Genomic DNA, 15,205 nt, shown 5'->3' with positions numbered 1-15,205 from the left:
TCACCTCTGTATTTTACTATGGAGGACTGTGGGTGCTAACCCTACCTAATGGCAAAATCTTGTTGTAAGCACTCATTAGTAAGTACTCCCTGGTTCCTTTTCTTCCTTTCTCTCTCCAGGTCATGCCTCTTTTCTCCCCTTCCCTTAACTTTCTTTTTCATATTTTCCTTTTTCCATGATAATAAGCACAGTAGGAGCTTTTTATCATTGGCTTATACATCTTGCTCAATTTAAAGCATTCAATGACTGAAGTAAGTGCATGTACAGATATGAAAAGAATCAGGATTCAGTTTATCATATTTGCAAAAGTAGAAATGTTAAAAGACTAATATACAGGAGAGTGAGTAATCCCTATAAAATATGGAGTTGAGAATACACATCATAGAGTGGGAATGTAGTATGAATGTAGCACACAACACAAACTGACAGTGAGAGGGAAAGTAGTTCCTGTACGTCCATTTTCCTTTGGTGATTGAGACCAGCCAATCTCCAGTTCTCTGTAGCTTAATTTACATTTGGGGATAGAAATAAAGTAATTTGGAAAGTATTTCAAATGGGTGATGTTAAGAAATCTGTGAATATGATGACCTATTGACAGGATGTCGACCTATCAACAGGATGTCTTATATCTTATGCATGCTGTGGAAACTTCAGCCTAACATTTTAAAATTGTTTCAAAGTATGTTGTCAGCCTGATGGTGCACATTTGTGGAGAAGCTGTGATGCACTAACCTGTAGCCAAATTTCAGGACATCAAGACCCATCTGGCTGAGGCCCACCAAGAGGAGATCCACTACCCATGCACTGAGTGTGATGAGGTTTTTGACACATTTATGCAGTTGCGGCAACATTGTCTTGTGATTCACATGGGAGTAGAAAGGGAACAGTTTATGTGCAAAATATGTAATAAAAAGTTCTCAAGTCTAACTGGTCTTAAAGTTCATGTAGAAACTATCCATAAAAAGGCCCAAGTGTATGAATGTCCAGAGTGTAAAGAAATCTTTAACCAGAAAGGAAATATGCAAAATCATTTTCGCCGAGTCCATCAAGGAGATGAAGCTCGCAAATTGTTGTGTGATATATGTAATAAAGGTTTTATCTGTCCAAGTGACTTAAGGAAACATGTCGAGCGGGTACATTTGAAGGTCAGAAAGAATGAAGTCATGTGTGAAGTTTGTGGAAAGCCTTTCTCTGATTCACGAGCCATGAGAATCCACATCAATGCAGTGCATACAAAGGAAGTGCAACACCCTTGTCCTGAGTGCAAAATGGTGTTCCATAGTCTCACTAACATGGTGACTCATAGACGACGCATGCATGGTGGGCCAGAAGGAAGAAAAAATGTTTGTGAAGTGTGTGGTAAAGGATTTTGTAGTCCAAGTGACTTGAAGACCCATATTAGGGTTGTTCATGAAAATATTAGAAAATATGTTTGTGATATTTGTGGTCAAGCATTCAAAGTATGTTCACACTTGAAGTACCATCGCAGAAAACATACAGGTGAGACACCATATGAATGCCCTCATTGTGGTAAGTGTTTCCATGGTCCCAGTCACATTTCAGATCATGTCAAAAAAGTTCACAAGACAGTTTATATTGGAACCAATCAGAGGCGTAAATTAAATCTTCCAGAAAGTGCCCCACCTCCGCCTCCAGGTATGTTACCAGCACGTGAGGTAAAACCTAAGCCAAAGCCTATGACTCCTCCTATGAATATGGTTCACCCAACTTATTCTCAGCCAATGGCTTGCACCATTCCTGCTTCTGGAGTTACAAGTTTTGCTCCTGCCCACCATACTACCAACATGTTGCCCCCAACACAGGCCAACCCACCCATGATTCACCATCAAGGACTTATGGACCATCATAATCCATACGCTAATTTCCAATTCCAGACTGTTGAACAAAATCCAGCACAGCAATCTCCAGTACCTATGGTTGTTCGTATTTTGCATGACCTTCAATATCAGTAGAGTATATCGTCAGGTCTGTAATGGTAGACAGGTTAGGTTTATCTCAGAATTCAGGAAAGGGAATTGGTTATCAGTAGCTGATAATACTTTGGTTGAATCTTTATCATGTATTTTGGAAAATTATTATTTTGAATGATATTCACCAGTGTATCATCATTTCTTTATTGTGTAACCTATTCATGGAAAAAGTACAAAAATCACAATGCGTTTGTTTTACTCAATGGGTTATGCTTACATTTTCCATAATGTAGAACTGTATGAGATATGAGATTGTTCTGAAGAATGGTTGTATATAATCTTTTGAAAAATTTAGTGATATATTTTTAAACTGAAGGCAAGAAGAAAGTTCATGCTGAGGTATGATCTCAAACATTATTATTTTTCATGTTAACTTTAAATCCATAATCATGGCTGTAGATAATTTATTTAAATAGATTCATTTAAGAGAGCTCAGATGTAAGGCTAAGTTCTAAGGTAGCATAATTAAATGTACTGTCCATGTAGAGTAATTTTTTTACACATTTTGTATGAAATAGTGCAACAGTTTAAAGATGTAAATGATCTTTAAGAATATATCATATAACTCTGATGCAAGTATCTTTTCCCTTGCATATTAATCACTTTCCTTATTTTCAAACATATTTTTAAACATTGTCTTGCTATGATGATAATTTAATGCAATGCTCAAGTTTAACATATCATTGATTGAGATTTTTACTTTAAGTATGATTAACCATATGTTGTTCCTTCCAAACGGTTGTGCTGTTTCCTTCCTTCCTACTTCTCTCATTCCATGTCATCTTATTCTGATCGTGTGTTTTGATGTACAGGTAAATGATTATCTCTTGTTATGTGAGCTTCATTTCCATTTACACAAGATGGATCAAGTGCATAGAATGTCATATTCATATATCCTTAATATTTACATTGTAACATAGTGATGTAGTTTAAGCAATTAAAAGCTTGAGCTTTTCATTTTTAATGCTTTTGCACTCAACTGAGCTATGAGGTAATTTTAAAAATGCATTTGCCCCTCCTCTCTTAAGTGAAAATGCTTTCATTGCATATGATTACCTCTCATACCCCTGGCATCATTTAAAATACCCTTCATCTTTTCCCCCTAAACCTTACCAACAAACTTTCTGAACCTTAGCATCTCCTTTCAGGTCAGAGTATCCCAACCTGCCTTTGACTGTGATACAAGAGGTCTCCCTTTCCTCAACCATATACCCACACCATTTTAACAGCCATCCCCGTCAGTGCTTCTCTAATGACTTCCATACATCAATTACTTACACTGATTTGTTCTCACTCCTAATTTTGCTGGATGCTGGATAACTTGTTAGGTCTCTTTGGAGTATGACGTCCTATTATTACTAAAATAAAAAAGAAGTTATTCTATTCAACTGTCCTTATCCACAGAGCTTGCAGTAGGTAATCTCATCTTGTCTGAATAATCTAAGGCCAGGGATTTGCCTCTCACTTACCCTATTAAAGGTATTAGAATACTTTCTTTCCTCAATGTTTATTGATATTACATTAGAGTTTTTGGTCACTAAGAAGCCAAATGAAATCCATAATCAGTTATGTTTGTAAATGTTTGGCATCATTACATATCAATTTTGTCTGATAACCCAACAGCCACTTTAGAAAGAACTTTACGTATATTGTCATTTACGGGTTTTAAGAGGTATATTTATCCTTGGGGATAGGGGAGAAAGAATACTTCCCACGTATTCCCTGCATGTTGTAGAAGGTAACTAAGGGATTGGAGTGGATGCCTGGAAATTCTCCCTTCCTGTACTACTTTCCGAAAGAAGGAACAGAGTGCGGAGCCAAGTAAGGAATTTTCCTTCTAAGGCTCGGTCATCTGTTCCTTATGCTACCTTGCTCATGTGGGAAATGGCAAGCGTAAATGAAAAAAAAGGAGGTAAATTTCACCAATTCCTCTGCTAAGTGGTAGTTTCATGTATGTATAATATTGTGTGAACCATAATGTAATTAAGTTCTTAATTTTATTTTGTGACACTTTCCACAGTCTGTATTGAGCATCATACACAGTAATGTTTCTGTTCTTTATATAACCATTTCATATTGCCTGGTAATACACATCATTGCCCAAAGTCACCCAGAATTTCCAGCCTGGTCTGCAATGTATGTATGAAAATCATAAGGTATGAAGTCAAAGCTAATTTGGTATCAAGAAGACATTAAAAGTCTGTTATACCAGCTCAGGTTAGGGTGGGAGCTGTAGGACTAACACTGGTGCATGTTACAGGATGTCACAACCCACCTGGCTGAAGCCCACCAAGAGGAAATCCACTACCCCTGCCCAAACTGCAGCAGTGTCTTTGATACTTTCACAGACTTACGCCAACATTGCCTTGTGGTGCACATTGGCGTTGCTCAAGAGGAACACTTCTGTACTGTGTGCAATAAATCTTTTTCAAGTGCTTCTGCAATGAAAGTGCACAGAGAAACCATTCATGATAAGATACGCAACTTCAAGTGCCCTGGCTGTGAGGAAATTTTTAATAAGAAAACTAACATGCAGACGCACTACAGAAGAGTTCATGAAGGACTGGAAGTCAGACGACTTCATTGTGACATTTGTGACAAGGGGTTCCTCAGTCCTAGTGAGCTGCGTAAACATGTGGAACGTGTCCACCTCAAGGTCAGGAGTAATGAAATATCTTGTCCTATTTGTGGAAAGCCATTTGGGGATTTGAGAGATATGAAGGTTCATTTGAGTGCTGTGCACAATAAGGACATTAAATATCCATGTCCAGACTGTAAAATGGTTTTTTATCGGCTCAATGACATGGTGAATCACAAGCGTCGCATGCATGGAGGAAATGAAGTACGAACACATCTCTGTCCAACATGTGGAAAAGGGTTCTGTAGTAAGAGTGACCTGAGGACTCACATCAGTGTTGTGCATGAGGATATCAGGAAACATATTTGTGACATCTGTGATAAAGCTTTTAAGGTTGCTTCTCATCTTACATACCACAAGAGGAGGCATACAGGAGAAACCCCATTCCAATGTCCATATTGTAAAAAGAGTTTTTGTGGACCAGGCAGCATCTCAGAACACATCAAAAAGGTTCACAAGACGGTTTATATTGGTGTTGCACAGAGACGTAAGCTCAACATTCCTGACACAGCTCCTCCACCACCACCTGGTATTTTACCTATGTACACAGTGAAACCCAAGCCAAACACCACACTTAGCAAGACTCAAAAACTTCAAAGTCAACCATCCAAGAAATCAAAGGGGGCCGACAAAATTTCAGATGCATATATTGTGCCTGTGGCTAATATCTTGCCTAATGTAACAATGCTGCATTCACATGGACCTGCCTATCAGCCATCAGCACCATCTGCTGTCCACTCAACAATCAATTCAGTCACTCCCACTGTCCACTCTCCACTTCAGTCTTCGACAGCATTTGTTGTATCTTCATATACAAACAACACATTACTTCATAATTCTGCTCTTGCAGCAACATCCTCTACTTACTCCAGCAACCTTTCTTTGGATAATAACCCTGCTATTCAAAATAACTCTCCCCTTCAAAATGCTGGTACTTGTGAAAACAGTCACACCCTCCTAGAAGACCCTGCTTTCCAAAATAGCCCTAGCATTGAAGAAAATAACACCATTATACCTCAGCAAACAGTGATTGATAACATTAGTCCCTGTATTAATATGCAGCAGTTTTCTACCACTGACCAAAATACCACACACATGGCAGTGCCTATGGTTGTCAGGCTCCTCCAAGAATGACAGTATCAGTGATCAAAAATGTGTTAAAATCACTTTCATTTGCTGTATTCAAATGTATGTAATACTATAAAGGGAATAATTGGATCTTCATACTTTCTCATGCTACAGTAATCAATAGTTCCAGTAACTTAAGCAGTATCATTTTATTTCCTTTTAGTGCTAATGATATGGTTGTACTGCTCCTCACTTGAAATATCTTTTCTGAAGATTCAGAGTACCAAATGTTAATACATACAAAATATACCAGATTTCTGGATAGCATAACCAACAGTATTTGGACTTATTACCTCATCACCTGATAAATACTACGGTTAATATGGTATATGTATACACATGCAATGTATAGGGTTAAAGGTTAGGGTAGCTTAAGTTTAAATCACTCTTCCTCTGTAGTATGTACACAATAATGAATTTCTCTGAATTCTGATAGCAAAGTTTTATATGTTTATATGTTTTATATGTGTGGAAATAAAAAGAGCGTGGTTGAGAGAGCAGAAGAGGGTGTTTTGAAATGGTTTGGGCACATGGAGAGAATGAGTGAGGAAAGATTGACCAAGAGGATATATGTGTCGGAGGTGGAGGGAACGAGGAGAAGAGGGAGACCAAATTGGAGGTGGAAAGATGGAGTGAAAAGGATTTTGTGTGATCGGGGCCTGAACATGCAGGAGGGTGAAAGGAGGGCAAGAAATAGAGCGAATTGGGGTGATGTGGTATACAGGGGTTGACGTGCTGTCAGTGGATTGAACCAAGGCATGTGAAGCGTCCGGGGTAAACCATGGAAAGCTGTGTAGGTATGTATATTTGCGTGTGTGGACGTGTGTATGTACATGTGTATGGGGGGGGGTTGGGCCATTTCTTTCGTCTGTTTCCTTGCGCTACCTCGCAAACGCGGGAGACAGCGACAAAGTATAAAAAAAAAAAAAAATAATAAAATTTCTTGAAATTTTTTTGAACACTGATAAATCACCTTGTTTAGGCAATTGGTATGATAAACATACTCCCCATATCAATTCACTAAACCTTTTTTTGCACGCAAAGGTAAACAAACTCCCCTCATGCCATTTCACTAAACCGTCTTACAGTTTTCAGTCATCAGTAACCATCTACTCCAATTTTGAAAGAATGGATATATTTCCCCAACACCAAGTTCTATAAGTATGATGGAATTTCCCATTAGTTTTTGCTCCCTCTTGATCTTTAGTTTTAGCTTAATGATAATGACTTAGATTTTTAACATCAATCAAAAGTACAGACCTGTGTACATCGCAGCCTCTCTGTATACAACTACTGTTAGGTTTAATTGTAGAAAAAAATCAAAAGTGGTTCACATCATGTATCAAAATCAAAAATGAAATTTCATCTTTTGTAGAGAGAGCTAATGTTCTTGGTGTTGGATGGAGAAGGTCTGTGAAAAAAGTACTGTACTCTGCTTGTAAGTGGTCTCACCACAAGTGAGAAGTCATCAGTGCATAATGAGGAGTACAGCCTTGTTGAGAACCTAAGTTTGAAAGTGTCCATTATTTCTCTGTTTCTGCATGTAGGGCTACCTCAAAGCTGAAGAAACTCAAAAAAAAAGGGATCCTTTCCAAGCTCACTACTGTCTTCTACCCAACACTGTTTCCTCTTTTTTGAAAACCTCTACAAGTCTTCATCCTCGCCTCCACAAGATAGTGATCAGACATCCTACCAGCTGCCCCTCTCAGCACATTTGCATCCAAAAGTCTCTCTTTTACACATCAATCAATTAATTTGTAATCTAGTAATGCCCGTTGACCATCTCTCCTGCTCACTTACATGTACTTGTGTATATCACACAACTCCACAAGCTCTTCACCATTTCCATTCACAACTCTGAATACCCATGTACACTAATCATACCCTCAACTGCCGCATTACTTAGCATTTAAATCACCCATCTCTAATACCTGGTCTTGTACACAGAAACTGCTGACACATGCACTCAGCTGCTCCCAAAACACTTGCCTCTCATGATCTTTCTTATAGCCAGGTGCATAGGCACCATTTATTACCCATCTCTCACAATCCACTTTCAGTTTTCCCTACATCGCTCTAGAACTAACATCCTTACACTCTATCAAACACTCCCACAACTCCTGATTTTACTCCTAAGACATTTCCAAACCATTCTTCCCCTTTACCCTTGAGGTTCATTTCACTCAGAGCTAGAACATCTAGGTTTCTTTCCTCGTACTACCTATCTCTCCTCTCTTCTCATCTTGGTTACATCCACATACATTCAGACACCCCATTGTGGGCCTTCGAGGAGGATAAGCACTTACTGCTTGGCTCCTTTTTCTGTTTCCTCTTTTAGAAATTGAAATACAAGAAGGGGAGGTTTTCCAGCCTCCTGTATCTGCCTCCTTTATTTCCCTTCTACAATACGCCAGGAATATGTAGGTAGAAATCTTTCTCCATGTAATTTTTTTTGACATATAGTAGATTAGACATGCTATATGAAATGCTGAAGACATTACCATAATAAACTGAAAATAATGAGTGCGTACAACAGTGACAATGTAAATATTTCCATTCCTCCATCAACAAATGTGACTGGCCACAGAGTAAGTAGATTTTAGTTTGTTTTTGCATTATTTCCAAATTCTTAAGCATTTAGTTTTAATCCTGGCAATGTACAAGTGTAATAAGTGTCATCTCATGCCTTTAGACATGCTGGTTAACTTGTCAGTTTGGTAGAATGTGAACAATCTGAGCAATATTGTTTCCCACTTTCACCAAAAGTTACTTGCCTTCTGCTATTGTCCTGTTAAGGGTGAGGCATTAAAGGCTAAGAAGCAGCACTAAAGCTCACTATTCATGGAGACTCTTAATGCCTGGTCATCCCCATAGGGGAGTTCCAGAGTGGAAGAAGCATTACAGATATAAATATAAATAAAATAATCTTACAACATTTAGGTGATAAAACATTATTTTCATTTATTCTTTCATTGTTGCATTGATGTTAAGATTTACTTTACATTTCTTTTAACGGTGATTTTGTAAAAATTAATTTTTCTTCTCAACACACTCAAGAAAGGGCTGGGAGTAACCATGGCTGCATGGAATTTGTTAATGATTTAAAGAGATTCAGACAACTGGAAAAATGCGAAGTATGGCATTTTGGAGATAAAAATATATGAAAATATAAAATGCTTGGTAAGCCATACTTGGATGAAGATGAGAAAAAAGAATTTTGAGTGAAAATAGGTAATGACTAACAATATGCTGTACACTACTTAGATAAGTGTAACAAAACAGAACGAATGTTAGGTTTCATGTCTAGAAACTAGCAGAGCCAAGAAATTTTAGGTGGTTCAACAAAGAGGAGGATTATCAAAAAAAAAAAAAAAATAGGTGTCAATTGATAGGAACCATGTATAAATAGTAAATTCACCTAATTCGGCACTGTACAGAAATTCCTAAGCTAAGCTTTGCCATGTAAGCTTGGCTTATCGCTAGTTTGTTTACATGTCAACCTCAAGTAGGTAAGGGATACACAGATGACTTATGTCAGTGCTGTGGTCATCTGCCAAAATCAACATCACTATCATCACTAACGACAGGTCTTCACCTGACCTCTGTCCCTGTCAGGCTTAAGGGTGAGGACAGTGGTTCCAAGTGCATGGCAATCATTGTGTGATTACATCCGTATGAGTCTTGAAAAAAAGAGAATGGAAGATTTTCATTGACACACTTCATGTAGCATATATGATTGACTGGTGAATGGATGGATGGTTGGAATATAAACTAACAGGAGACTTCAAAGATTTCAGATATTTTATTTAGGATGTGGTTTATGTAAATATGAAAAGACGGTGATACTGGAGAACGTTCAGAAGAAAACTACTGAAGTGTCATGGGAGTTGATGAATACCTGTTTTTCTGATAAGGGTTGGGAGAAGTTACAGCCGAGACGTTCGAATTGGACATGACTAGTACAACCTGCTTTGAAAACGAGTTATGTGCAAAGGGGAAAAAATAATTAGGAGATTCTGAAAGTCTTTTAAGAACTGCCAGGGCGGGTGTTCACTTTAATGGGAACATTTTTAGTACTGGTGACAGAAACCGGAAAGATAATGTTGATTGTTGTTTTCAAACCGCAGGCAGTAACGAATACAGTTGATAGGGAATTTGTTTTATAGCATCACAGAATTGGATGAATGGAATAAGCTGTCATGTTGTTCCCACTCAAACTATACTGAAAATTAAGGAACTATGCGTTAGATAAAACTTCAGACTGGGGGGGAACAATGTGGGGTTTCAGTTGTAGAGGATATGCAATTCAATTGTTTGTATGAAAACTGTGCGTGAGAAATATATTGCAAAATCTGGTGCATGCTCAGCTTGCGATAGTGTGTAATAATGAGAGGCTTATGAGTTAATGTAAAAGGGAGACAAGCTATTTGAAGTGTGCGTTTGAATGGAATGAACCAGGAGGATTTGGGAGTAAACATGACAGTGAATGGAACTATGGAAATCAAAGTAAACTATAGGGCGGATTAAGTGGCTTAGGTCCTGGGCACATTGAGGAATGTATGGGAACGGTGTGTGAGCACAAAGACGGGCATGTTTGATGATATCAGGTAGAAATACTGGAAAGGGGAATTCTACCCCCACCCTCATATCAAAAATAGGACTCTCGTCCGGTAATTTTTTTGAGCTGTTGGTAAATACGTTATTGTTCAATTTGGTATGAGAATGGGCTATTTTCTGAATAGTAAATACTAATCATTGTTAATAGCGTCTAAAAAAGTGACAGCTATATAATCGTTAGGCAATGACAGGACCACGCCCTATTTGTCGGGCACTGATAACTCATACCCCCCTCATACCCACAAAAAGGGTAAAGTTTGGCATCTGGATGGTATAATAGTCGTTACAGTGTTGTATGTATGTGACTCGGGCATGGGCTCTAGACAAAACAGCGCGCAAATGGGTGAATGGGCTGGAAATGAAATACTCGAGGACAATATGTATTTTAAGGAGGCTTAATCGAATAAGTATGATAGAGTAAGAGAGATATGACAAAAAGAAAAGAGTATAGTTGAGAGCTGAAAAGGGTGTCCTGATATGCTTAGGACTTATGGAAATGATGAGTGAAGAGAGGTTGTTCGAAGTGGAGGGAGCAAAGAGGAGAAACCAAACTGAAGATGGAATGAAAACGTTTTGTGTGCTCGTGGCCTGAATGTGCAAGGTGTAAGGCGAGTCATAAGTAAACAATTGACTTATTCTAGGACCCCCACACTCCCTGCACACTGCATGCTAACCTCCTCTTCAAGATACTTGCATTTCCCTTCCTCAACACACCATCCAAAATCAAATCAAATAGCCATGGTGACATCACACAGTCTTGCCACAGACTTGCCCTTACCTGGAACCACTCATGTTCCTCTCTACCGACTTGCACACATGCCTTACAATCTAGATAAAACTTCTCTACTTCAGTTAGCATTCCTCCCATACCATACGTCAGTAAGGCCTTCCATAAGGCATCTCTATCAATCCTATCATTTGCTTTCTCCAGATTTATAAATGCCACTTAAGAATCCTTCCGTTTTCTAAGTATTTCTCTTATACAGTCTTTAGAGCAAAAACTTGATCCACACATCCTCTATCATTCTTGAGTTACACAGACCCCAAGGTCCAAACAAGGTAGTCTGGCCTTAACACTACTAAGAAAATAATAAGGAAAAAATTCAGTCCCCTTAAAAGCAGTAATAGAAAAGAATGACCAAGCAGAGGTTCTCTTTTCACCCTCCACTCCCACCGTCAAGACCCCAGACGGAAAACATGCAGAAACAAATAACTTGCAGGATGAATATGCCTGAAGGAAACTTTTAGAGGAAAGTCATCATGTAGAATGAACATAGGTCAATACATCCCAACACCAATGATGGTGCATCCCTTCACTTTTTTGTTATAAATACAATAGTAAGAATAAACTTGAGCCCCAGCCTCTCGACATACTATGTTCATATTATTCCAGATATTGAAGAATGATTACGATGATTCTTACTCTCACAAAGCAGGTGACACGGGTTGATCAGTGTTGGTATGTTACTGCACGTGCCATGGGCCAGGGAGAGATCGGTGGTTGAGAAGGTGAAATAATATACCACTACGTTATGATGACTGTTGAAATGAATCATTCAATACTGGAGAGTGACAAACTGATGATCAAGCCTGATTTTGAAGATATCAAGGGTGTTGCTTTACGAACAACATTTTCTGGGAGCTTATTCCACGCACCAATAATGTCATTGGCAGACATATTTCGTACAGTCTTCATCTTATCTGTGTTAGTACTTCTCTAACTATGACGGTAATTTCTGGTATCGTGTGAGGGCTATTCATGTTTCAAAATTCGTGTCGCTGTTCTCGAGTGTTGGAACCAAAGAACTTGTTTAGGGCTGTTGCTATGCTTTTGTCATTCACAATAGGTTCCCCCATCCATGGGTCCTATCCCATTCTTTATGTTTCTTATTGTTGATAGATCTATATAATCTTTACGATCTCAGATGCTATCTTTCAATACTCACTTCGTACTCTCTCTTAGCTTGTTTGATATTTTTTTTTTCACGTTTCTCATGTGTTATACTGCGTTGCAATATTCGGATCGGTCTGATTTCTTAAGGTTGTAGAGTTTATTTCTGCGCCGTATAGCTCCTGTCGTGTATGGAAATGAATGTGTCTTTTTGGTGCTTAAACTGACGCTTAACACTAGTCATAATTCCTATGGGGATGAACCAACAAGGTGAGATTTTAATGGGTCGCGCAACCCATTAAAATCAGCCCCTTTTAAAGTCGGGGGTAATAATACTGGTTTTAGGGGGAGTCGGTTCTGAGTTTCACTTTCAACCTAACCATGTTGTGATCACAAAGGCCCAGATGTTCCCCAAAACGGGTGTTAGTTACTAAGAACTCCCCGAATAAAAGAACTAAATCAAGTATATTAGCTCCCCTCGTCGACTTGATGACGGTTTTATTGAGCAAATCGTCCTCGACAAAGTTGGCAAGTTTAGCAGATTCACTCTCTACACATGAGATAGTCTGCCACTTGATTTCTGGAGGATTAAGATCTCCAAGAATGATCTCGTGAATGACGGTGTCAGTACCTACCTACTGGCTGACTAGAGCGCGAATATATGACATTTATGGATTATTCTGAAAATTCTACACTGATCCGAATACGCAAGTGTTCAACAGCGGCAGATTTGACTACAACATATGCCGCTGTTTAACACCTGTGTGTTCAGATGAATAAAGTTTTCTAAACTTCACATAAACGTCGTATGCTAATGCCTTGTTCAGCCTGCAGATATTGGCATTTATTCACGAGAGTTTAACATGAGCAATACAAGATCAAGACTCGATCATTCTTAGAGACTTGTGCCCTTGATTAATACTCCCAGCTGACATGCCCTGGATCACACCCAGCTGATGGGCCCCGTGGATCACACCCCGGAGTAACAGACTCCTACACCAGAGACCAGCGTCATCTACCATAGCAACCCCCACCTCTACAAGGCCCTCCATAACAAAGTGGCCCGCGAAATATTCATTGGGACGAACACTCTTACTGCCCTTCCGAGCTACGACACCAGTGTTTTGGGGAACTGAGAGAACTGACTTATCTCGACCATCAGACTCCCTCTTTCCCTTCCATAATCACCTCTCCAGCACAGAGGCAGCTCATATTGCTAAGAATCACTTCACCGCCATCTTTCACCTTGTCACCATCACCACCCGCCTCCTAGCCTACCCTGCAAACCCAACGCCCAAAAGGTATCAAAAGATTCATTGTTGCCACACAGTCACCCATCCTCAAACTACATATCGAGTACCACATGGAATACATCCTAGCTGGTATAGACCAGGACTAGGACAGCCCAACATCCCCGTCCAGTGTGGATATCATCAGCAGGCTTGCCATCTGTGTCGCTGTAAAGTCTGTCCACCTGCACGCTTTTTTGATTGCGTGTAATTCCTCGGTGTAAGTCCATCCTTTAGTTGTAGTTAATTCAATAAACTGTTGTGGTTTAGGTGTTATTTTTTTGTCATTATGATATTCATCATTACAAATAGGGCCTCCATGGTGTGTCACAACATTTAGAGTGGCGTCTGAACACTGTGCCAGGGTTTTACAAGATCCAATTTTCCCACAACCTCTTAGAGTGGTGTGAATGACGATCTGGTCACGGGACAAATGCTGTTTGGACTGGTTTGTAATGCAACGGCTGGACTACTGGGGCATACGAGGTAGCAACAAGTGTTCACTCGTCTCTCAAGCTCATCCACCATTACTGTTGTCTAGATTTACTACTCCGATGTTTCTGAGCGACTCCAAGTGTTAACCGTTGAAGAGGTTAGCTCATGGTAGAGGGCTCATACGGTGCGTATGACGTGTGTTCTAATATCCATCCGTCTTTCCAGGAGATCTGTGAGCACGTGAGTGGTGTACACAAGCAGGAGACGGAGCACCGGTGTTCTGTGTGTTTGGAGACCTTTGCTCGCTTCCCGGCGCTTCTGACACACTGCCTCCTGCACCACACCCAGGACCAGCCCGGCACACCCTCCCACCAGCAGCGGCACCAGTGCCAACTGTGCCAGAAGCACTTCCTCAACAAACACGCCAGGAATGTCCACCTGCGGAACGTGCACGAGAAGGTGAGTGAGAGCGAGTGTGAGGTGTGCCACGATACCTTCTGCAGTAAGCAGAGTATGGAGATGCACGTCAGACGACTGCACATGGGCGAGGAGGGCCGCAGCCTCCTATGTCCCGTCTGCGGCAAGGGCTTCATCAATCCAAGTGAGCTGCGTAAACACAACGATCAGGTCCACCTCAAGCTCAATCGTCAGGAAGTGGTGTGTGATGTGTGTGGCAGGACAATGTCTTCCGCCACCTCCCTTAAGGTTCACATGAACGTCGTCCACACACGAGAGAAGACCTTCCCGTGTCCCGAGTGCAGCATGATCTTCCACGCTCTGGCCAGCCTCACCTGCCATCGCAAGAGGGTGCATCCTGGCACGGACGGGCGCACGAACACCTGCCACGTATGTGGTAAGAACTATTCCTTCCCGTCGGAGCTGCGGAGGCACATCAGGATCGTGCACGAGAACCAGCGGAACTACGTCTGCGACATCTGTGGCAAGACTTACAAAGTGAGTTCCCAGCTGACGTACCACCGCAGGAGGCACACTGGAGAGATGCCCTACCAATGTCCCGCTTGTGGTAAATCCTTTCACAGCCCCACTAGTATTGGCGATCACATGCGCAAAGTGCATAAACTAACCTACATGGGAGTTAAACAGAGACGAAAACTCAATATATTGTAGACTAACTAAGCTATGTGACACAAAGATGTTGGCATATGTTTTTTGTAGCATATTGTATGTTTATCGAATTGTAATTAATCATGTTATC

The 15,205-nt window shown here is 40.2% G+C and overlaps 1 protein-coding gene across 8 annotated transcripts in view; it reads left to right on the top strand.

Moving 5' to 3' along the window:
• LOC139750970 (uncharacterized) overlaps positions 1-15,205 on the top strand; it is a 32,878-nt gene extending 17,673 nt beyond the window's left edge. For 3 of the 8 annotated variants that reach the window (XM_071665944.1, XM_071665943.1, XM_071665945.1), the window contains exon 6: positions 750-2,562. In XM_071665944.1, coding sequence (XP_071522045.1) covers positions 750-1,973 — 1,224 coding nt within the window. In that variant the 3' untranslated portion in view covers positions 1,974-2,562. Of the gene's footprint in view, positions 1-749; positions 2,563-4,251; positions 8,662-14,214 lie in introns of those variants that run through there. The other 5 variants (XM_071665947.1, XM_071665946.1, XM_071665941.1 and 2 more) reach the window with 3 other exon arrangements.

Source organism: Panulirus ornatus, chromosome 10 (assembly GCF_036320965.1).
Source record: "Panulirus ornatus isolate Po-2019 chromosome 10, ASM3632096v1, whole genome shotgun sequence".
In the NCBI taxonomy this organism is placed as follows: domain Eukaryota; kingdom Metazoa; phylum Arthropoda; class Malacostraca; order Decapoda; family Palinuridae; genus Panulirus; species Panulirus ornatus.
This window is presented reverse-complemented; position numbering and strand designations above follow the sequence as displayed.